General features: G+C 38.2%; 1 protein-coding gene across 1 annotated transcript in view; it reads left to right on the top strand.

The window, feature by feature from the left end:
* The first annotated feature begins 10,884 nt into the window (after window positions 1-10,884).
* The window catches only part of LOC140337452 (uncharacterized), a 35,753-nt gene continuing 21,163 nt past the window's right edge, over window positions 10,885-25,474 (top strand). The window contains exons 1-13 of the mRNA XM_072421200.1: window positions 10,885-11,193; window positions 13,100-13,167; window positions 13,303-13,473; window positions 14,247-14,325; window positions 15,909-16,038; window positions 16,118-16,178; window positions 16,675-16,799; window positions 16,921-16,983; window positions 17,277-17,356; window positions 19,554-19,646; window positions 19,894-19,999; window positions 20,433-20,540; window positions 21,183-21,321. Of these exons, the coding sequence (XP_072277301.1) occupies window positions 13,104-13,167; window positions 13,303-13,473; window positions 14,247-14,325; window positions 15,909-16,038; window positions 16,118-16,178; window positions 16,675-16,799; window positions 16,921-16,983; window positions 17,277-17,356; window positions 19,554-19,646; window positions 19,894-19,999; window positions 20,433-20,540; window positions 21,183-21,321 (1,219 nt within the window). The 5' untranslated portion in view covers window positions 10,885-11,193; window positions 13,100-13,103. The remainder of the gene's footprint in view (window positions 11,194-13,099; window positions 13,168-13,302; window positions 13,474-14,246; window positions 14,326-15,908; window positions 16,039-16,117; window positions 16,179-16,674; window positions 16,800-16,920; window positions 16,984-17,276; window positions 17,357-19,553; window positions 19,647-19,893; window positions 20,000-20,432; window positions 20,541-21,182; window positions 21,322-25,474) is intronic.

Below are 25,474 nucleotides of genomic sequence, written 5' to 3'. Positions count from 1 at the left end.
CGATTTATACCATGAACCTTATCAGATCTCATGACGCTGTTATAGCTATCCTGTGTTATGACTCACCTGGAGAAAATGTAATCACCACGTATTGTAAATGGCCAAAAATAGTTTAGGAAATTATTGTTTCATTTCAGTTTGTAAAAATATTAACATTACAACATTTACCCGGAAGTCAACTTCAAAAAGTTTGACTTTTTCATTTTTCCTTATTATTGGCCTTTTATGATCAAACTTCAATATATTGTAAGGTGTGCTTAACATTGACATGCAAATCTAAGATTTATCAGCAGACTTAAAGAGACATATATGCTTTTAATTCATATGAAATTTAATTTATATTTAGGTAAGTGATTAGTTTATTGCTAATGATCCAATCAACAAATGGTAATAAAAGCATTATACATTTATTATATTGTTTGAATTAAATATGCAGCCATTGTGTATTATAATATTTTCTTCGTTAATCTTTTTGCATTGACTGATAAAAATAAAAATATATAGACCTGTGTTTTTCAACTAGGGTTCCCCCAGAGGTTGCTAGGGGTTCCTCAAATAGTTTGTGCCTCTCAAGTCAAGTGACACCAGTGATTTTTTTGGCTATCTGTAAGGGTGACATTCTTCCCAATGCCCAGCAATGTTAGAGGAATTCTTCCCACTGACCACAATACTAATACACTGTGATCTGTGGTTATAGAAATTATAGAAGGGGTTTCCTAAAGGCTGGAAAGGTATTTTAAGGGTTTCAGCGTGGTAAAAAGGTTTAGAAATATTGATATGATCCATCATGGTCTGATGAGGAATTCTCATATTACATCTCTGATACTAGCACCCTGCAACAGTCCCAGGATTTTTGCATCTCTGCGCAAATGAGACTTTTACAGAAAAATAACATGCATAAAATACACATATGGGAACATTAAATAATAGCCTTCGGCCTGATTATCACTGTTAATTATCCCTACTTTTTGTATGGATTCACCGTATTTATAAAGTGGGATCACCTTGATCACCAGTTTAAATATTACTGGATATTATTTGGATAAATTGTAGGACATTCACTCCTATCAGGTGAATACAGATTCTGATTACCACTTTAGAGTTACTACTGTACCACTATTAGAAAGCTGATCACCAAAGAACGAAACATATTCCTCTTATAATAATTATAAAATTGTAACAGTGATGATCAGATTTCTAAATGTTTCAAACAAAAAAAGTCGGGAACATTTTTCTGTTTGCCACTTTCTTCTATTATTGGGCCCTATAAAATCCCATGGGGATTGAATTCAGTAGTCTTGTGATGGGTTCTTTTGAATGGAAATTGCATTATTGGCAAATAGCTGTGCATCCCTGGAAATGCAGAACATTGACCTCATTTTATGTAACAGACCCCAAACTTTATGTCACAAAATTTCCCTGGTGTTATATTGTATTGGATCTGAGGCTCAGGGATTCATTGTGGAGTTATGAAACCTTTGTACCTTTTTTATGATTGACCAATGCACTCCATGCACAGAATTTAATGGAAAATCCGCTAGGAAATTAAAAAGGAAACTATCACACATTGAATTGGATGAATTTTTAAGCTTCAGTCAAGCCTCAGCTACAGAATCAGAAATTTCAAAATTGTCAAATCAACAAAGAAGATCCTGTGTATAACAAGGAAATCTCAAGAAATACAAGGTCTAAAAACATCCCAAGGAATAAAATGTAATAATATCAATCAACAAAACAAGAGACAGCTGTGTGTAAACTTAAAAATACATGGTGAACAAATGTTTAGGTTCTAGGATGTATCTAAAGCCAAAACTTGTCCATTAACTTAATATTATTAAACATTATCTATATAACGCCAACATATTACGCAGCGCGGTACATTAAATAGGGGTTTCAAATGACAGACAGATACAGACATTGACACAGGAGAAGAGGACCCTGCCCAGAAGAGCTTACAATCTAGGAGATGGGGGAAGTAACACACAATAGGAGGAGGAATATGGAATGGTGGGGAGTAATGAGACAGAAGAAGACAGGTAGGTGAGGTTGAAGTGTTTGGTTTTTGAGTGCTTTGAGAGCAGAAAGTAGGAGCAAACTGAGTAGGATGAGGAAGGGCTTTCCAATCGGGGCAGCTCTAGAGAAGTCTTGGAGCTGTGCGTATGATGAGGTTATGAGTGAGGAAGTCATTAGTAGGTCATTGTAGAAGCGAAGAGAGCGGCTGGGGGGTATTTTTCTACCAGGTCAGAGAAGTAACTGTTAGAACCCCTGCAGGTATTTTTTCCTGTCTATGTTCCTTCTCAAGAGATTCACCCAAGGAATATAGGAAGATCTCCTAATGTGGAAACAGATTAATATATATACAGTATGTTGCACAGCCAAATGGAAAAGCTATGAGTAAGATTCTGCTGCAGTGTGATTTGATAATTGGTTATGCAGCATTCCGAACTTTGAATTTTTCCTGCATACAAAGGACAACTAAAAAGTGCTAACACTGCTTGCTCTTATTCACACCAAGGTGTTCACACTCACAGTCATGTGACTCCTGCCCAATAGGAACATGAGAATTGTGTGTATGTGTCCTGGAGGGTTGTTGCTAATTATAGTTTTAAAGTTATATTTATGGGAGATGAGCAGGATATTTCACAGCCACCTGCCATATCCGTCTGTCTGTATAGTCTATAAATAGCCAAGTCCTCCAAATTCCTCGTCAATATACCTAGCTGTTTTCTGAGGGTTGTTTTGTTTAATACTATATTAAAGTTGTTTCTGTAAATGCATCTATGTCTGGATAATTACTTACAATCAGTATTTACCAACTTTTGCAATGTTACTCCAATGTCTGTGTATTTAGTGTTGAATGCCACAATGTGATTTTTCTATAGTAAGGGCCCTTTCTGCCATGTGTGCATTAATATGAGTTAATGGAAGCTAATGCATGTTAATGTTCATTTTTAATTCATTGAATTTTGTTTATTTTTTTATCCATTAATAATCTAATGTCGGTCACTTTTTGAACAACTATCCACCCGCCCCTTCCCCCTCTGCTCTGCTGACCATCTAAACTACTACAAGCCAGCAAAGTCTATTATGTTCTGAGGGTTTAATTGAGCTTTTAGGGCTGAGCAAACCCAAAGCCGCCTCCTACATCAGGATATGCCTGGAAATTACTCTGAAATACCCTGCAGGCTTAACAGGGTGTTCCAGAATAATAATTATGGTGGAATGGATGCTTATTTCTCAAAAGAAATAGATTCTACATTCTATAATGGGTCAGGGAGGTGATATACATTACATTGTGAGACAGACCAGAGGCATATAAATGGTTTATTTTGCTGATCCTGCAGAATATCCAGCTGCTACTATCTCTCATATGACTTTTACATTCATTACTGAGATAGACCAGAAATCATTACTTAACTAGGTAAAGAGCAGTGTGCAAAATGCAGTAACCCATGGTGGTCCATCGAATGCCAATGTCATATGCTTGATATTGCAGCAACAAAAATGCATTTTTATCAAAATGCACTCAAATCTACAACAATGCACATGAAAGTCTAATTCTTGCTGACAGTGGCCATCAAGCAAAATCAGGGACATCAACCAACATGAGACTGATCCAACCATTTTAATGGCATCTCACATGTCCTCTAATGTCACTCAAAGATCATTTCATCCAAAAAAGAACCTGCATCATACTCATTAAGAGCTTGTTTGTACCTCTTTGTTATGCACTATACATATATATAACTTCCAGTGGCACCTAATATACCTGCAATGCACTTGCATTATCAGTAATGTTGTGCTGTGTTGGCTGCTGTTCAAAATTAAAGCACACTAATGTAACACAAGTTGATGCACAACATTGCCATATCCCATGTATTTTAAATGTTGAGCACTGGATGTTGGGTTTCCACCACTGCCAGCGTGCCATTCATGGTACACCCAATACATTAAGACAAGACACCTATGCACTGCAACACTCTGCAATCATTTACTATGCATTGCTATGTACTATATTCCCAAAAAAGAGTCTGGTGAAGTTTTGGCCATGCTGGTTGTGAGCTTAGGGAAACATTATTATTAATAATATTAATATTATTGTTATTATTAATAATAAAAATAATAATAAAAAACAACATTATTTATATGGCACCAACATATTATGCAGCACATACATAAAAAGGGTTGCAAGTGACAGACATAGATAGTGACACAGGAGGAGGAGAGTACCCTGCTCAGAAGAGCTCACAATCTAAGAGGAGGGGGATATAGAATGGTGGAAATGGTGAGGGTTTGGGAGACAGATAAAGACAGGTAAGTGAGTTTCAAAAGATGGGTTATAGGAGCTCTTTTAAATGTGCAGAAAGTAGGAGCAAGCCCAATAGGATGAGGAAGACCATTCCTGGGAGTTGGGGCAGCTGTAGAAAAGTCTTGAAGCCTTGCGTGTGATGAGGTTATGGCCCTGATTTATTAAAGTTCGCCAAGGCTGGAGAGAATACACTTTCATCAGTAAAGCTCAGTAATCCAGCAATTCTGTAATGGACTTCCTAAAAATCATTAGCTGTGTGTTAGCAAATGTTTTCAATCCTGCACCAGATCCATTCCAGGTTTGCTGGAACACCCAGCTTCACTAATGAAAGTGTATTCTCTCCAGCCTTGGAGAACTTTATTAAATCAGGGCCTATGAGTGAGGAAGTCAGTAGTAGGTCATTGGAGGAGCGAAGAGAGCGGCTGGGGGAGTAGGTATCTATCAGGTCAGAAACGTAAGTGGGACAAGAACTGCGGAGGGGTTTTAAGGCAAAGCACAGGAGCTTGAATTTGATTTGAATGTGTAATTGAAGCCAATGCAGAGAACTACAAAGAGAGGCAGCAATCTTAAAAAAAAATCTTTTGTTTGTTGGATTGAGAACATATCTGACATCACCATTTTCAAAGGGTGATCGCATTGGCAGTCCACGTATTGATCTCACACAGACTAAACTAAGGAACTAATTCCATCTTCCTGAAGAACCTTGCTACAACCCATAGCTTTGTACATGTTTGTAAATTTGGCATTAAAATTATGCTCAGTAAGAGATTTGCTAGAAGCCCCAATAATGGCAAACAATAAAGATAGAAAGCAATTGGTTTGATTGATCATGCACTTTTGAACTTGTGCACTTCCGATCAATATTTCCCAACATGTCCAACATAACCACATCAGAAACCCCAAAATTGGTCAACTACTGATTTAACATCAGTCTCACTTTGGATCTTTTCTTTTGGAATTCAAAAAAGTCCTGGAAGTCGTCACTCTTCACCCATCACATCTCCCCTGACTCCATGTACAGGCAGACAGATTACCAAGGTGTGGCCTTATCAGCAGATCAGCCTGGAGGGGCCTAATCAGTCTCTTCCTGTGGTTAAATTGTCAAATTCTGCAGATTCCATCTTCTTTTTGTGCAAAGACAGCCAAATATGTAAGACATTAATACAAAATTAACTTTGGTGCTTGCTTGATGAGAAAAGGTTTGAGTTGCTACATAAGTTATCGGTTAGATTAATTGCATCATATAAGACAAAATGGTTTCAAGATAAAATCATGGAACACTGGATTTTATGTTAAAAAAAAAAAAAAAAGTTTTTTAGCCTTGATGTGTGTGTGTGTGTGTGTGTGTGTGTGTGTATGTATATATATATATATATATATATATATATATATATATATATATATATATAGCGATTTTGACCTCTTCATTATTGTTGAGAATTTATTGATCCAATTGACCCCAAAGGTGTTTAGATAAAACAAAATGCAAGAATAAACCCAACTGTTACAATTTAAGAGCCTGTGGACCCCATATTATCTTAGTTTCCTTACTAGACACCCACAGGAAATGGCCAAAAATCTTGCACTGTGTAGAAGTAAATTCCTGCATATCTTCTTTTTTAGCATGAAAAGTCTTGAATGTATTTATTTACATAACTTGTTGAATTGCATTGTATGGGGAGGTTGTTTGCTTTTGTGCATAATCTCCTGGTATGGGTGTATGGAGATGCATTGTGTGTCTGCACTAAGCAAAGAGACCCCCACGCCCAGGATCAGATTGCAGATTCCCACCCAATACTCCCCCTCCTCTCATTCCCTATCCTGCTAGAACTGCATGATAGCAAAGCAAAACACCCAGAGGAAATCCCTGCACATATCTGATCCCCTGCTGAAGGCCTACAAGGTATTTTACACTTTTATTATGGATTGTTTTCTAAATAAACTCCTTTTCTTAGTATCATGTACTGCCCCTGCTTATGTTTGTGTTCAGCAGAGAATAGATTTCTAGTTCATAACCAGAGGATTTCTAATTACTTTGGGAATAAAATTCCCACCACAACCAACTCATTTCTAAGGTTGCCTTATTTCTGACTATTACAAGACTTTTGTTATTTTGGATATGATATAAATCAAATTGACTTAGCCGTACATCATTTCCAGGGACTAATGTGAAGACTTGTGGAATCAGGGATGGCAACAATCTAATTTGTAGGTAGGATACAATAGTAACAATGTATCCAAATCCTAGGTAGAAGGATACTTAGTCAATGGTAAGAGTTTTGGGATGAATCCTCTGAACATTGCAATACCCCCATGCAAACTTTTATATAAAATCAGAAATATGCAGTTCACATATTTAGAAAATTCATGATTGTAATCTGCAAATGCAAAATCTTTTTTTTTTTTTTTTAATGCAAAATATTGCTAGGAATCTGCAAGGTTATATAGTTGTGTGCAGAGGGTTTATTCGGTATCTGAACCCCTGATATGGATATGCTATGGTGCACAGACATTTCTCCATAGATGATGTAAGGCAATGACCAGACCTGAGCATGCAGCTCCACCCCAGGTGTCTGGTATTAGTTCTTTATATTCATGAATGCATGCATAGGTATGTATTTGATACTTTGCACTATATTTTGTGGGGTGGCCAGATAGGGATTAACCTACCTAGTGGTCTAATTCCCTCCAAATTTCCATGCAAAAAGTGGTACAATCTTTTCATGGAAATGTATTTTTCATTGTAGGCTTTAATTCTTAGGCATAACTCACCAATATTTAATACATTTAACAAATTTAATAATAAACATAAAATAACAAAACAAACAAAAATCTGTTAAAAAAATGAAAAATATTTAAACATGTAATATAACTGTACAGTAGCTTGTATAATATGTAAATAATATAATTATATTTAGATTATATGAATAGTTTTGTATTGGACTCAATACAGCTATTTTGTATTGAATCCAATACAAAATTATTTGAATTTTCCACTGATCCGCCCGCCAACACCGACGCATGTACCAATGTCACTGGGAAACCCTGGAAATCATCTCTGCTTTCGCTGGCTGGAGGTCCAGGAAGAAGAACGTGTCCCCAGGACCTGCGGGGACCAGCAGGACTCCGGGGTACAGTGACGGAACAAGGTAAGTGGGGTTTTTAAAAGGGACTCCAGTATGACTCGGGAATACTGATTTTTGCCTGGAAAATCCACCCTGAGTCACATGGGAATAATACCGCTAGGGGGGTAAATTATGCAGTCAGACAGCATGAACATATATCACACTATATGCAAACTGAGAATTCAGTTTTAATGCAAAAAGTATGTAAGGGTGCAAGATAAATCAGTGTTTGTATGTGGTCTGGTCTCGCCTCTGTAAACATGTTGCTCTGCATACCCCCCAACTCCTGGTTCAGCACTGTGTATCAATACTTTTTTGATTTTTTTTTGGCAGACCCGAAACTGTTTTTGATTTATTTTTTTATTTTTTTTTTTTTTATTTTTTTTTATGGAGGGTGAAATATTTTCACACTGCTTTCATCTGCTCCTTGTAAACAATTCCTTCTGTATGTCTAATGGCCACAACCAAGCTGTAGCTCTACAGAAGTGGGCAGTTGTTATTGCCTGATATAATCTATCCACTTACATTTTTTATTAATTCTTTTGCAGCCATATTTAACAACAATTTGTGGGATGATGTGGGATGACTGGAATATAACTTACTGCTGTGAATGTTAAGAGGGCAATTGTTATTAGTAAACAGTATTTATATAGTGACCACATATTACACAGTGTTGTACAATAAATAGGGGTTTTAAATGACAGACAGATAGAGGCAGTGACACAGGAGGAGGAGAGGATCCTGCCCAGAAGAGCTTACAATCTAAGAGGTGGGGGGAAATATCAATCTAGAAGGTGGGGGGGAAATAGGTAGTTGAGTTTGAAAAGATGGGTTGTCTTTTAAATGTGCAGAAAGTAGGAACAAGCTGAATAGCATGAGGAAACCAATTTCGGAGAATTGGGGAAGCCCTAGAAAAGTCTTGGAGTCTTGCATGTGAAGAGGTTATGAGTGAGGAAGTCATTGGTGGGTCATTGAAGGAGCAAAGAGAGCGGCTGGGGGAGTATTTTTCTATCAGGTCACAAAGGTAAGTGGGCGAAGAGCTGTGGAGGGATTTTAAGGCAAAGCACAGGAGCTTGAATTAAAATCTAATGTGAAATGGAAGCCAGTGGGCTATAGTGCACTTGGAGGGCATTGCTAGAAGCTAAGAACAGCATGAGCTGGCTATTGAGTGGTTCCCTCAATACCCTTTTTCTATTGTCACATTTCCAGTTTTATACTGAAAGCATAATGCAAAGCAGTACATTTGGCTTACTGCTTTTGAGGCAATGGTGATTCTTAATTTGGCCAGAATACAAAGTGTCTGAGAAAAGTGTGAAAACCCTTTCCTGATTATCAAATCTTTATCTGCAAGCAATTGCCAAAGAGCGATCCAGAAATAATTTTCCTTTTAAAGATATTGTCAATTAAAATTGGCGTGCATTTCAAGGGGAGGAGATTAAATGTGGTCCTTGTCCCCAAACAGTCACAGTAATATGCGTAGGGGGATGGACATCTAGTAAGAAAATGTTGAACCTATTGGTGGTTCTTAAATGTTTTATAATGAAGAAAGTTGTATAGGCCAACACATTTTGGGGAACACAGACCTCCTTCAATGGCCTGGAGAATAAAGTCCTGGGGATTAGGATTAGCCTTGGTGTTGGAATATATAATATACCTGTGTGTCTGCCTGGGCATTTTGCATATTAATCAGTTAGCTGATGCTACACAGGGCAGTCAAAGGCTGGAGAATACATTGAGGGATCAGTTTAAACTTCACCACGTAAAGGAAAGGGAGGAGGTGAGACATAATGTGTTAACATGAGATTGCCAAACTCAACAGCCCTTACATCCTCTTTACAAAATCAACACTCCAGCTGCAGCGTCCAGGGGCGACATACATTTAAAGTATAAAGTCATTGCAATCTCAGATTTGTTCCCCAGCAATTAATATTCAGTGATCAGTGTTAAAATGACAGTGAAATAGCTGCAAGATCTAACTTTTCTCTTTTGCATTGATTATTCAAAACTGAATAAATTTTGAATTTTTGTGAAATGTTCCGGGTTAAACCTGTTCTGCAGAGAAAATGCTTTGTTATAGAAATGAGAGCGCATTCTTGGCAGCTTCAGTATATAGGAAGTAGAATTCAGGGTAGTGAGGGCGTGGATGTGGGCCAGACTGGGTCCAGGACAGGGGATGACTTTCTGAACTGTGAAAATACTGGACACGTGGTTTGTGTTTGTGCGTGTGACATCAGGACAGGAAACTGTACATTGTGCTTTGAGTTCTGTGAGATATTTGCTGCATTTCTTCTTTTCCTAGGCAGGGGTAAGTTATTAGCTACTCTGGTCCACACCATCAACAAACTTTCTATTTTGTGCATTGCAATATTAACAAATAAAAAAATGAGAGATAGGAATGGATACATTTTTTTTTTTAACATGTTGGAAGCAGAGTGGCTCAGAAGTTAGCAGTCTGGCCTTTGCAGTGCTAGATCCCAGGTTTGAATCTCAGCCAGGATACTATGTGCATGTACTCTACAGGTACTCCCTGGGTTTTGGGTTTGAATAGATTTCCTCCAGGTACTCCAATTTTCTCCCACATTCCAAAAGAAAGGTAATTGGCTTCCCCCCTAAACTGACATTAGACTGTATTATTCTAATCTCCCTACTATAGTAGAGACATTGGATTGTGATCCCCTTTGAGGAACAGTTAGTGATATGACTATGGATGCTGTACAGTGCTGCGTAATAAGAAGGCATTATATAAATAATATGATGCAACGCAACACAATTCTTTTTATTTTTTATAGACTGTTGTACAAATTTAGAAATTTAGTTTAAAATATTAGCAGGCTCAGAGCTAACATGCAACAATTGTACTACACTTTGTTTCTCTTTGAAGCTAATTAAAAGGTTATTAGGGAGGAGTAAAGGAGTCGGGCCAGTACAGAGTAATCATACACTTGTAGAAGAGATGAGGGCTATGAAATGCAAGCAGATAGGAGCTGTGCTAGGAAAATTACCCTTTATGATGTCCCATTTTCTAGCATGTTCAATGGCACATTGCTTATCAATAACAAATCTTTAATGGAAGGAAACCATTGCATTGTGCATCTAAAAAGCTTGTGTTTTTTATCTGTTATTTAGGTTGATGACAGGGTCTGTTTAAACTAGGAAAATGTGGCTTATGGAATATATGTGTGTTCTGTTAATGGTGAATAAAGCGTCTTGTATGGCAACAAAGAAGAACAGAAGTAACTGTTGGATGTAAGATGGGATTATACTTGTTTGCTGTAGGTGGGGACTTAAGTAAAACCCATTGTGTTTTTTGGTTGGGTGTAATATTGATTCTAAGGGTGTTGATGTAAAAGTATTGTGCTATACTAGAAGCTGTGATGTCAAAGTATTGCTAGATTTTGAACATATGAAAAGTCCAGAACTGCTGAGGTCACCGAGCTGGTTGTTTTTCAGAGTCATCTACCGTAATACTTGTGGGTTGTATATTTATAGCAATGACCACAGAGAACCTTGTATCCATGGCTCATCACAGACCGATGTCTCATTGAAGTTGGTGGCCTTCTTTGGACCTGGTCGTCTTGGCTTTACATTGGAAAATACATTGGTTAAATTCTTCTTCCTGTTGTCTCACCGAGAAAAGGAAGGAATTGTTTGTTGTCATTTCCTGTAAGCTTATGGCAAACTAATCATTGGACATTTGCTGATTGCAGAGGAAAAGTTCCCTTTTTCTCCAGTGTCATAGAGATCCTGAGCAGTGTACAGGTATGTGGAATGAATGGAGGAGGAAGGGGTCATAGAATGTATGGAATGGTCAAAGAATTGGGAGGGTCACCAAAACAATTGTGCCTGTGGTGGGATTCTTATCTGTGATGGTAGGGGGTTTAAGTAAATTTTCCAGCCCAGGGGTAAAAAGCTGTAGGGGGCCATGAGTGCCCAATCCCAATACCAAGGAATGGCACAATAGCAGAATGTCTTAGGTATTGTACCAGATTAGGTCTATTTGCTTTTATGTACCAAATTGAGTAAGTTTTGAGTAAGCAAAGGGAAGAAAAACTGTGAGTAAAAAAAAAAAAAGCCCCAACATGTTTCAGTGATCAAAATGATCATCCAAAGCATTGATGTCAATGGCCTTCGTACTCGCGCCCAGTGTTGGCGTCCATGGCCTTCATAATGGCACCTATGGTTGATGCCCCCCTCACCATTGCTAGTCAGTGGCAGTGAAATTCACACCATGGTGGACATTCCTGTGCACCTCTTTTTCCAAGAAAGCCAGAACTTTACTGAACTTTGTGGTGGCAATCACTTTTTATTCTAAATTAAAAAACGTGTTGTCAGACTCGCCTTCTTCGTCTTTGATGGTTTGCCACGATCATAGACCTCTCATCTCTCCTACCTTTCTCAATCTCTATAACCTCTTCTGCACAGGTAGAAAGCACAGAACATTATCAACAGATTGTTTTTGCACTTATTCCACTGCCATGGCTAAACTCTTTCAAGGGTATATTAACCAGGTCAAAAGGAAACCTATAGAGCCTTATTTTGGGTTTGCGTGTTTATTCTGTTCACAAAGCTCTATCTTTGACAAAGGTAGAAGGTGCTCCTTGTGCACTGCCAGTGCATTAAAAACAAGCAATCCTAATATAAGTGTTATGGAAAGCAGGGTATGTGTCCAATCCAAAGTATTATAAAATGTTTTCCTGTATTCCGTATCCTATGTTATCATTTTGCTTTGCTTTCTCATTTTGCTCAGTTTCACCTAGTTCTGTATTTTGGGGTTTTTCCATTTTACATGTGAAAATGAGAACTATAAAAATGCCCAAAAACATCAGGTTGGTAATAATGTCAGTTTCCTCTTTCTTCATTGCAACAGTTTTCAATTAAGAAAAAAAGTTCCAAAATCCCTTCGGATCGAACGGGGCACACTATAAAGATGCAGTGATTGCTGGGATATCTAGTTGGTTTCTGCCCAGCAGAAATCCAATATCCTGACAAGTAACTGAAATTTACAGCAAGAAGTTTTTGTTGCCCTTAAAGTTCAACTAAACCCAAAAGTGTGTGTATATATATATGCGCAATATTGATGATTAGTATAAGTTTGTTAGTATTCCTTTTGAAAAAGAACTTTACATATACAAATATCCCATTGAGTAGCTGTGCCTGGCCATAACTGTGCAGATGTCTGACCTTTTCGGTCTTTTAGTTTCATTCCATCATATTGCAGTCAGACAATTGCAATGTAGGGATCAACATGATTACTATTAGAAATTTCCTTGTTCAATGTTGGGTTTTAAATTGAGCATGTATGTGAACCATCAAAGATTTTTTTTTTTATCTGTCCATACTTGTAATTCTGAATTTTCTCTCACTGCAATTCAGGATCCACCCTGCTAATTCCTGTGCTACTCAATGCAAATCAATAAAACCACAATCAGCCCTTTCTTTTCATGAAGACAGCTTCTGCTACTTTTTACTATTTCATGTGTTAAAAAAAAAACTAAAAAGTGATCTTGCTCAATTGACTTCCCCAGCATGAACCTTTCAACAGCTGCTGTGTTTCTCTTATGCAAGCGTACACGCTGATACCAGCGATAATGATTATCTGACCAAAGTTTAAAATGAATCACATTATATGATTTTGTATTTTTAATTTTTTTTCTTTCTCTCCTAGAACAATGGAGGTGCCAAACTACGGAATGATGGGGCATCCAGTTCAGCCAGGATATCCAATGAATCCAGGTAATGCCAATTGGGCCTGGTTATGGCAAGACACCCTCCCTTCCCACTTATGATATATTACATCTGTAAACTCAACACTCCATAAACAGGTATTTTGATTATTGCGTGTTCTAAAATCATTATTTTTTCCTTTAGTTGGAGCAAATCCAATGATGCCTCCGGGACCAAACTACCCCCCTGCTATGAATCCTGCCATGGTGCCTGGTGTCTATCCACCTGTGAACACCAATGCCCTTGCACCTCAGATTGCTCCGTATCCTCAGTATGCAGGCATACCAGGCTATGAAGGAATGGCGGATGTTGAAAGTAAGTTTGTTCTAGCAAGTATAATCTAAAATACTTCTATATTGGAAATTGTTTAGGATTTTGATAGAAGCTAAAAAACAATTTATATGTGGATTGCAATGAGGGGCTGTCTGTGTTGATTTGACCTCCAAATTAGATACCTATTTAATATAAAGTTTCTACTTTAAAGTGGAACAAAACTCTGTTATGCTCACCTAAAAAAGTAAATGCTGTATCTTCTGTGCAGGTCCCATTGACTGGTGAGTAATTGATAAATGCATCCTTAAAAGTCTTGTAATTACCCTTTATTTGTATTCTTTAATAAACTGGTCCACAAGACACTTTGACTTGGGTAAGTGTTTCTCCCCTAGGGTTCTATTAAACTCTGGGGTTCTGGTTGCTAGGAATTCCTTGAGCATTGAGCAATTTTTGTGCCTCTCAGGTCAGTTTAAGTGACACCAATGATCTTTTTGGCTGTAAGGGTGACATTCTTCCCAAGAGGAAATCTTCCTACTTACCACCATACTAATGTACTGTGATCTGTGTATATAGTAATTATAGAAGGGGTTTCCCAAGACCTAAACATTATTTCTAAGGGTTCCGCCTTGTTATAAAGTTGAGAAAGAGTGCCTAGGACTTGTATTCCTGCTCCAGCCCCTCTTTACGCAGAATTTGTCAAGTTTATGCATGCCCTATTGAAGGGTAATTATAGGAGAGGGAAACAAAGAGTTAGGAATTGGACGAGATGTCCATCAGAAATAATTGCAGAATTGTATCCAATTACTTGCCTGCAGGTGGGAAATTTCTACCTCCCCCACCAGTGGTTGGACCTGGACCGGATTCCTTACCCACGCCTTCAAACCAAGACTGGAAGTAAGAGGTCTAGCCTATATGTAAAAACAAATGGACTGGCTTATTGTTTGGTGACACTGATGTGGGCAGACAGGGTTGCCAACGGGGGGACAAGGGGTAGTTCCATACAGGGCCCCTGTAGACAGAGCTTGACTTTGGCAATGTTGGTACCTTTCTGCCCGGAAAGTTTTGTCTAGTATGGGGACCAGAAATTTTGGATTGTGGCCCTATGGGCAGTTAAAGGGGCAAGTGAAAGTATTGGGCCAGTACCAATATGAAAATAAGTCATTAAAGTTACATTACTTGTGTGCTTATTGTAAAAAAAACAAAAAAAAAAACAGTGCATACCAAGGTTTTTTTCCAAATTTTCAAAACAGTCAAGAAGGATGTATAAATCATTTTTCATTCTGCTTGAGTGGTCATTAGGACCAAACCTCTGAAAAAAGTTCTGAAAAAAACTCCAGTAACATATTGGCACCATATTGATTCAGACTTGAATGTCATTGTTGATACTGATGGAGGCATGGCATGAATCCCATAATTATTGGCAAAGCTTTCCAAAATGTTTATCTTGATTGTAGTGTTCAGATGGTTGGTTGGCAACCATGCTATTATCTACCCCCGCCTGCTTGCTTTCAAATTCTAGATGTTGGGGGTGTTCGGTAGCAGTTTTCACAGGTATTTTCAAGTGGTTGTTTTTTTTTTTTGCTATTAGCTTGCACTGCTCGCAGTGCTTCATTGGACAGCCAATCTACAAGAAAACGCCTTTCAACCACTTCAGATGTTTGCAAAAGCTTAAAAAAATGTCACATTTAAGTGTATGGAAGGAGTTGGATGGCCAACCGGCATGAGATGCTAGAGGATACTTCAGAAAAAGTGCAATGCCACCTTTAGACAAATAACTATACAGAAAAAGGATTGCAACCCCTCCAATTCATTTCAGTGATAGCCATGGATTTGGGTGTTTGAGGACTGGTTGACAGCAGTGAACCCCAGGGATGCAGAGTGAAAGTATCAGCTTCTTTTTGCAGGTTTTTGATGTTTCCGTTATGCCCAATAAAACTGTTTTTAGATGTATATACAGTACACATAAAAATACAGCAAACAGTGGGGTCTTTTTGGCAGAGTATATTAAACAAAGAATAATCAATACAGAGGTTCATTTAGACACTTATTTTAATATCCCTTTCCCACATATGTGTGGGATTCATGTATGGGCTAATAAAATAGACAAATACTTCTTTATATTGAACATAAAGTTTGAACTAAACAAATATTCTTCTATAATCAACATAGAAATTCTCTGTAAATTGTCCTGCTAAGGTACATCGCTTGATGTGTTTCACCTGACTTGAGACCATGAATATTGAGGTTTCGCCAATGCACTTAGAGCAGAGTTTTCTGGTGCATGAACTTTTTTGGCATGATATCTAAGAAAAAGGCAGGGGAGTATCTTGTATCATAGAAAGAACTATATTGGTTGCAGCACAAGGAGGTATCCACTTTGATAAGGCAGATAAATATTCTCCAGATGACCATATTTGTTGGTGCAGGTTTTCCTTTTTCTAAACTGTAGCATAACTTGAAATTTTTCACCTTGGTAGGATTCCCTCTATTTCCAAAGAGACAGCAAAACAAGCGCTTCAGGAATACGTCAATGGCCAATGCTGCTATGGCAGCTCCCCTGTGGAAGAGATGGAAATTCAGCAGATGAGGCCATTTAATACATACAGGGTGTGTATATCTCTATCACTGACAAATAAAGTCCCTGGACTGTGTCTCTTGCATTAATAACTTTTGCATTTCATTATAGTATCGCTTGGAGACATTCACAGAGTCCCGATCCTGCGAATGGGTGACCAAACCACTTACAAGTGAGTACTGAATTTGTAGGATCCATGGATTGTGTGTATAATTGGGCTGCAAGGTTAATTGACCTTAATTCATTCTGTGTGCAGTTGCTTTTTTTACCCACTTCAACTCCTCAAACAATTTTAATACCAGGCAGTTTCAGCCTTGTTCTAAAGGGCTTTGTTTGGATTCTGTCCGGGCCCAGGGCTCCTGGCCACAAATAACCAAGAAGAACAATCACTATGCTGTGCAATTAAACAGGAAGCTTACATTGTGTGTATTTGTGGTCCAATACTGTCTTTGTCACAATAGAATATTGGCTTGCATAATGCAGAAACACAACCACATTGAGGTGTTCTTGCAACACATTTTAGAGATTACTTCTATTCTGCAGAACAGGAAATGATCTCCTATGGTTGCTGTAAAATTCGTTTAGATAGCAATTTAATAAATGTAATAAATGTGGTGTTTTCTAAAGCTTCTGATGAAGTTTCTGTAACAGTTTCCACTTTTTTCCAGACGACAAACTAGATGGTCCATCCAATGGGCGGGCTCCTCAACCCTGGGAAATCATATTGGAACCCCCTTCTCTTTTTCATGATGAAACCAAAAAACAGCCTATACCTCACACCTCTTCTAAAAAGGTAAAGCTTATACTTGTATAACATATTATTGTATAATTATTTATAATATAATATAGAATGCTGCAGAGCAAACATCATGCTTATCAAACCTAACCCATCAGTCTTCTATCTTATCTTCCAGGAATGTCAAGAATGCCATGGAAAGGGGAAGATAATCTGTCAAAAGTGTAATGGAAATGGGCGGGTAAGAGGCAAAATTCTTTCTTCCTTTCTTTTCTAATTTTGTAAAATTTAAACATTTTATATATAAAAATAAATAATTTGACTACAATAATTTAAATTGGTACCCCAAGAATCTATGAGCAGAGGAAGGTGTCAGGTGTTGACTTTGTTGCCTTTTGTGTCAGTTGTAGATTTTACTTCCCATCCTACTGTGTCCAATCCTAGTTGGAGTTCAGCTAAATAAAAAGAACTGCAAAAGGGGAAATTGCTGTTGCTGACTCAGAACTAATTCGGAACATATTGTTTTCTTCTCAGGTCAAGTGCAATAGCTGCAATGGGTCTGGTCGGAGTGCTGGAGAAGAATGTTCAAATTGCAGTGGAACTGGGTCAGAAGGGTAAGCACTGGGACAAATGGCAATGGAGAGGTCCATGTTCTTGTATGGGCACTGTGCTTTCAGAAAGTCCAGTCCAATATGACATCAATGTGCCATGCTATTCCCAGTAGCATTTTTTACAAAATGCAACGTATTCAGAAGTAAAACAAATCAAAAAATGGAGGAAATGACATTCGGTAAAAAGTTGGTAAACAAGGCACTATGTCAGCCTTTGAGTGCTCTCTCGGTCTACCTAAATCTATCCCTGCAGTCTCTGTGTGTTCAACAGTTTTAATCAGTTTCTCAAACTTTTTTTTTAACTTTGGGGAACCCTTGAAATATCTTTCATGTCTTTTAGGGGCCTCTTCTGAAATTTCTATATCCACAGCTCACAGAACATTAGTGTGGTGGTCAGTACGAAGAATTTCTCTTGCATTTCTGGCCATTGGGAAGAATGTCAACCTTACAGATCGCCAAAAAGTCCATTAACTAATACATTGCTCATTGCTCAAGGACCCCCTAGCAACCTCTGGAGAAACTCTGTTTGAGAAACACTGTTCTATTGTGTCAGGACTGTGACCCCTGTGTTGTGGATCCTCCACATCACTGTTGCATTTAGTGGAGGGAACCACAGTGTTTTGAGTGGGTGGCTGGTGAACATGGGGTCTAGAGGAGGCTGCAAAGCTGGAATTGAGGAGTAGGTGGGACACTTGTGCTGCCATAATGATTACATTGTAAGGGAGTTCAATGGTGAACTTTGCAAGTTACTGACTTGCAGTATGCAGACCTGGAATTCTGACTTCAGCCCAACTTTCTTGATTTTCACCTGGCTTTCTACACCTACTATTGGTCCTTCAATTTGGTGATCCATCTTTGCAAGCTGGTAGAGATGAAAAGGGAAAAGAGAGAATTTATTGAAATTTTGTTAACTCTAAATTAGAGTATGAGCTCACATCAAGGCACTGCAGTACAAGGCACATCATGTTCTACTTATGACTAGTGTTGCTGTTTGAATTCGGGTTGTCCCGAATTTTTGATCCAAAAATGGTGATTTGAATTTGGACAGACCCGACCCAAAAAACACAGAGCTCGACTTTGTGAATTCGTGTTTGAAAATATGTTTAAAAAAAAAAAAAGCGAACTCCAGATGAACTCTCAATGGAGTTTCTCCATTGAGAGTTCATCTGAGTTCAGTTCCCACAGTCACCAGGCTGTACTCATCATTAAGTACAGCCTGGGAGCATAGGAACTTGCGGTAACAGCTGATTGAAAGCACTCATGTGCTTCCTATCAGCTGTGACTGCAGATACTCTCAATGGAGAAACTCTATTGAGTTCCACTGGGATCCCAGGGCACTAGAGGTTAATTAGCTGTGAACTTGCAGTCACAGCTGATAGGAGTCATGTAAGTGCTTTCAATCAGCTGTGACTGCAGTTGAAGTTTCTCCATTGAGAGTTCATCTGCAGTTCAGTTCCCACGGTCACCAGGCTGGTAAGTGCCGCCCAGTGACCATGGGAACTTTGCGATCAGGGAGATTCTCTATCCAAGAACACATACTACAGTTACGCTAGGGCTGCAAAAGCATTCAGGGGAGTGGAGCTGTCAGCTCAGCTCACCTGATTGCTTTTGCAGTTCTACACAGTTCTGAAAAACACCTGAATCCCCCCCCCATAGATTTTAATGGTGGTCAACCTCTGTGTTGGATCACCCGAAAACTATTGGGCTATTCAATCGAATAGCTGCTGAATGGGAACACTCAGCTGTTCGACCAACACTACTTATGATTCGTGCTACAGCAAGTTCATGCAGAACAATTATTCTGTAGAATTTGCCCATCTTTAAGCATAAGTTCTTCTCTTTTTAATCTCTTCAGGTAGAAATAAGAAATAATTCTCTTTAATCTCTTCAGGTAGAAATAAAGGTTTGTATTTACATGGACGCATACTATGTCAGTGTCCCATTTCATCTGATGGAATTTCTATGGTGGAATCAAGGCTTGCATAAGTTTTATTGCCATTTCTAACAAAACAAAGTTTCTGATTTGGACTAAACTGAATTTCTACAATCCAGTGGCGGTATGTGAAAGGCAGGAGTGGGTCAGGCAACCTTTAATTCTGCTTTCCACCCATCCATGAGTGTTTCTGTTGCAACAGAATAAAACACAGCATTTGATGCATTTTTGTCTATTTAACCTTTCCACCATATCTTGTCTGAACAGATGCCAAGTCTGCAACCAAACCAATGTTCAGACCTGCCCTGGATGTGCTGGGAAGGGGCAAGTTGTCTCTTATATTGAGCTCACTGTTACATGGTAAGTATACAGAGTTATTGATATGTGTTGATTGTATGAACCATTTACTAAAGCCACATGAGGTCTGTTCAACCCCAACTAATCTCTATGAGCTGCTTCTGTTCTTTGGAAGTGGGATAGATGTGGGTGAATTCAATGCTGTGAGCATAATTTAAGAGTTGGGGACTGTAGCTTTGGGCTCCAAAATTGGCAAAGGTTTGTTATGTGAAGATAACTAAAGCAAACAATAAGATATTTTATTTTGCAGGAAGAATAATCTGTATGAGTTTATACCTGACCACCACTCTGAGTTCCCCACTGAGCTATTCAAGAAAGTGACCGGCGAGAAAATCTTTGCAGATGAGCAGATATTGGTAAGCTTCTTTTTGCACCATTATTTGATTAGATTTTCACCCAAAAAATCTGCTCTGCTCTTTAAAAAGGAGCCCTAATAATAGGAATCTGTTCTAACCATGGATGGTGCTCCTGAAAAACCTTAGGGTGGGCCTGTCTTGTACAAGAGGTGTCTGCTACCAAGGGTGCCAAATATCTCAGGCAAATTTATACAGAAGAGGAAAAGAGCAGAATCATGTGATTGCTTTTCCAATTTATAATTCTTCATAATCCATGTCTTGTTCAGTGATTTCACTTGTGCGCTTCCAGTCTTCTAGTAACCATGCCATGATCTGTATAGTCTGATATTGCTCCATTTTTATTTAGTGGTTTGTTTTCCTTGTGTAGCAGAAGATCAGAAAGGATTCTTTTTACATTGTGGGATTTATTTTTGAATTGTGTTTATTAATGTAGGTGCCACCTTTAGTGAACTTCCCAGAGGCTTCCATCAATCAGGCCTCTCAGACCGCTGTCCAGCAGCATTACTCCCAATTCATCTCCAGCTCTCGGATACTAAAGCAGGTAGGCACTAAAATAGTCTTGTGTTATTTTCTTGATCCTGTGACTTCCAATGCTCATGTAAAATTACTAATTGGTACACAGGTTAGAACATTTTGATGCTGATCTCCAATCTTCCCTTTCTTGGAAAGTTGTACAGACTCTTCTACTGTATTGAAACAATTTACCGTACAGAGTAAGCTTCTCACAATGTAGCTTGAGGAGGATAGAGCCCATCTTCTTTTCTGGCTAGAAGATGTACAGCATCATCCCCTGCCTGTCTTTGCTCTCCCCTTTAATTCATTGGACTTCATTCAGCTATGTAAAGCACCCTACCCTCTATACCCAGCCATGATTTGTCTGCATTGTAAGAATTCACTGTGTCAAAAAATAATTCACTTTGATTGCAAACCCCCTAAACTAGGTATTGCTATAATTGTTTTGAAGCGACCTGGCCAATTGGAACATGTTCAAAGCGAATAAATCCTGTATTTTTCCATTAATTAAATTTAAAATTTAAGCGTGAAAATGCCTTTTTTAAAGTGGTTTGATTGCATCGGACTTGGCTTATAAGCAATATAGTGATGTACGACAGGTCCCCTAATTGTAACAAGCCAAATATATAATATAAAATTTATAAATGTAATCTTCTTTCTATGTCCCCAGCGTCAGTCTATCGAGTGGTTGCCCCTCACCAAGGTGGAATACAACTGGAAGGGGAAAAGTTGCAGCTACTTTGTCTATGGACGGGAGAATCAGGTGGAGACTAAAGATTATCCGGCCACTTGCTGTTGTGTCATCCTGTGAGCGTCACCCATAAGGTGACCGATGCATTTTGAGGGTTTTTTTAAAAGAAAGAAATGAGAAATGTATAAAGATTTTTAGTATGTAGAGTTATGACTGGAAATGCCTATAACACAATTGTACTCAATGAAGCTGAAAATTAGGTTTTACAAGAAATTTGTCATAATCTCACACATTGCCTTCCGTACCATTGTATATCACTGCTACATATTTGTTTCATGTAACGCACAAAAACCACTGAACGCGGAAAGTTTTATTGTTAAATGAAATTATTTTTTTCTATATTGTCCTCCAACATTTCTTTTTAATGAAATCTACTACTGTAATAAACATTTTATAAATAAGTGTTCTTTTTTTTATGTATAAATTGTAAATGTAGTTGTAAAAAAACATTGGCCTATTACAGCATTTATCAACCTTTTTAACATGGGGGAACCCTTGAAATAACTTTTAGGTCTTCAGGGAACCCCTTCTATAATTACTTTATCCACTGGTCCACAGTATATTAGTGTGGTGGCCTTTGGGAAGAATGTCATCCTTACAGATGACCAAAAAGATAATTGGTGTCATTTAAACTGACCTGAGGTTAAAATTGCTCATTGCTTGAGGAACTCTGATTGAGAAACACTGCTCTACCGTGTACAACATACCCCCCCAACTTCCCTCCTAACCTAACCTTCCACTTGCTGGCTTGGACCTCTACAGAATGTTCTGTATGCCACTGTGATGTGAAGGTGACAGAGCAGCCCAGTTGTTGGCTATACTCACAGTTGTGGTGCCAATGCCACCCGCTTTGGTAGATGGTCTATTGGCCAAGCACTGGGCCTCCTTTGCTGGCCATATGGAAACAATGACTCGTAATGGTTTTTTTAGAGGATGGTGCAGAAACTGCAGCACCCTAGATTTCGCCTGATCAATGATATCATCTCATGTTATGGAAGTTACAGGAATTGTCTTTTAGTACAGTAATAACTTCTGATGGTGGTTATTTACCTTCCCTGCACTGCCAAAGATGGTGTGGTTTGTTAGGGTTGTTTATTTTCCCCTAACTTTTCTTCACCTTGTTCCTTAGTGTTTTGAAAGCTTACCTTGTCCCTGGCATTGTTTAAAAGGCATAACTGGGCCAACCCAGTCACGGGCTATTGTCGTTGTGTAGATGGTGCCATTTAAACATGCATAAGCAGCAGTCCCCATGCAGGATTTTGTCCATATGTGGCATGAGCAGATTGCTGCATGAAGTGACAATTCTGCTATGAATTTTTCAAGGGAACTAATAAAAAATGATTTTTGTAATATAAATTTGATGCAGCAAAATTTTTAAATGCGTTTATAGTTCTGCTTTGACATAAAACAGTGAAATGCACCCAAAAAATGAACGAAAGGGGGAAAAATGTATAGAACATTTCTTTATTAGACCACGAAAAAGATTAAAAGGAACCTTAAAAATGTTAAATAAAAAGTATTCAGTTTTATGTTTCCTTCTTATTTGAGTTCTCATTACTTTTCTGGGAAATGAGGAAAAATGTGGTCAGATGAGCATTTACATACAGAGTGCCGTACAAATCTGGGAGAATGACCCAATTTTTAACAATGTGCATTGCATCGTATTGCCAAGCAAATCTGTATTTGATTTTTTTTTTTCCTTTTTTTTAACCATTGATATTGCTGGGTGTACTGTGTGATTGCATTTGACTGAAATCTATTTTCTTTCCTGTCTGTCTATTTGTGTTAACCACTGGGACAGACTAATAAGAATGCACTTGTTTTGTAAGGAAGTATTCACTCCAAATGCAACTTTTTGCAGAAATCCTAAAATGTACAAGACCGAGGTCAGAGGTGCCCTCCTACCCAGAGCCCCCACACCCATCCTTCCCATTCCTTCCCAAGAGTTGCAGAATAGCAAAACTAAGACACAGCATAGAAAATCACTGCACACATATTTATCCCTGCTAAACACCTAGAAGGTATCTAACAATTATCGGCATTTATTGCTTCTATGGCATTCTCTGCAAGGCTGCAGTTTATGTTCAAGCAGTGCAATGCAGGGTGGCTAACTTCAGCTGTCTCCCATTTGGAGGGACCATCCCTCTTTTGGAACTAAATCCCCTTGCACTCTTTTTTGGCAGAGATGCTTCAAGAAACAATGAGGCCGTACAGCAAAGTAACTAGACTGGCTGCCATCTCTTCCATTTCATATGAATATTGCCATCTGAACAGTGGAACTTTTTTATTTGTATTATTCTGCCATGGCATGCCCCATAAAATGCCACTGCCTGCAAAACATAGCAGCATGCAGTTTTGGCTTATGGTGGTATTAACTGTTCATTACAGGAGCATGAATGTTATACGGTAGCTGGGTCCATCAACATCTAATGGAGCTCCAGGCTCCTGCCTAAGTTGCCCTGTGATGATCCAGTTCTGCTTCTTGCCCTGATGTATTGACCTCAACCAAATTATAACCTTATTGAATTTGTTCCATTAATAAACCAGCTTATTTGAAAATTATTTTATTATATTCTGCTTTTAAATTCTAAATGGTCCATGTGACTAAGGTGTATTCATTGAGTCTATGCTATACTACGTCCTTGTTTCTGCAATAGTTAGTAGGTGCGGTGTGTCTCTTAAGTCTGACACCCTTGGCTGTCTAAATGCCTTGGGATTATACCTTCTAGTAACTGTAGACTCAGACAAGGATAAAATCTACTCTCTTTATAAGTTTTATGAGTTTTCATTTATGTATCACCTTTTACCCAAAATGCACATTTTTTTTCACATTGGAGTCAATTAGAAAAATGTATAACTCTCATTTAAAAGACCACTGCAATATACTGCAATGAAGATTTTTCAAATTCACCTTATTAATCTTTCCTGATTTTATTTAAATCAGAGTGCTTTTCTAATATATAGAATTCCAGGGACAAATCTAAAGGTTTGTGAGGTCGGAAAAGGTTGGCAACAATTTATCTGTTAGCTAGCTTTGCACGATATAAGTCTTCAAAGCCAATCTCCTGCATACGGTACACAAGGGTTGTCATCTGGGAGTGTATATAAATTTAGATCTTAATACAATTTCCTGACGAAGCAGACCATGTCCACGAAACGCGTCAAATATGATTGTGATTGTAGAGTTATAATTATGTGGATATGACTGATACTGTACAACTGTTGTAACTATGTGAAGAATCTCCTCAAATATTTTTAAGCATCCAAATAAAATATTTAATGATGTATTATTAACTTAATTGATGATTAATTCATGCCTAAAAAGTCCCATATTGTGTTTTGTTTCTGTGATGATAAATATTGTATTATGATGACCAGGAATGGCTGATATTTCAAGTCTTGGATAAACAGGCCCGTGTACAGCATAATCACAACTGAACTTGTTCTGCAAAGTGTTTGGTTTCTCTGTGTACGTGGATTTCTTGGCAGCTATATTGTCAGTAAAGAAATATTATGTAATAAGCTTTGGAGAGGCCGGCACAGGGTTTCAGGACAGAAATCTGCTTTCTGTGCTAAGGAAATACAGAGCTGCATGATTTGTATTTATGAGTGAGGCCTTAATGCCGGAGAATCTGAGTACTGCATCATCCCTGCTGTAATCTGTTAGATCTTATTGAGAGACAAAGGGGCAAATAACGACCTCCTGCACAATGCCATGTCTCTCTTGTTTGCATTGGGCTGTCCAAGGCTGCCTTCTCTTCTGTGTTTCTATAGAGAGGATAAAGCTAAATGAAAGATTCTAAATAACCAAAATGTTTTAGGGTAAGTTCAGACCTACTTCGGGATCAAGTTATCCCCATGGTTCCTGGTGGCTGGCACCTATTTTGAGACCAAATATTGGTAAATATGCATTGCATATTATTATTTTTGCATCGGGTTTGCCATAATTATACCCCCCAAAATGGCCATTACCTGGAACCCAGTCTCCTGGTTGGAATAGCAGTGATCATCATTCATAAGGCAGTTAAATATACAAGTGAAGATCATTATTGAAAGGGGCAATGTAAATAAAGCAAACAATGGAACTTTCTACCAGCTTTATAATATAATGAGCTCCGTTAAGTTTCACCCAACCTAAAAATGATTTAATGGAAAACAGAAAATCAGGTTTAACTTTTATCACTTCTTCACCTTTCTGAGTGGTATAAGCA

The sequence above is a fragment of the Pyxicephalus adspersus genome, chromosome 8, assembly GCF_032062135.1.
Source record: "Pyxicephalus adspersus chromosome 8, UCB_Pads_2.0, whole genome shotgun sequence".
NCBI classification, from domain to species: domain Eukaryota; kingdom Metazoa; phylum Chordata; class Amphibia; order Anura; family Pyxicephalidae; genus Pyxicephalus; species Pyxicephalus adspersus.
The sequence above is the reverse complement of the archived record's forward strand: the minus strand, read 5'-3'. Positions and strand labels throughout refer to the sequence as shown.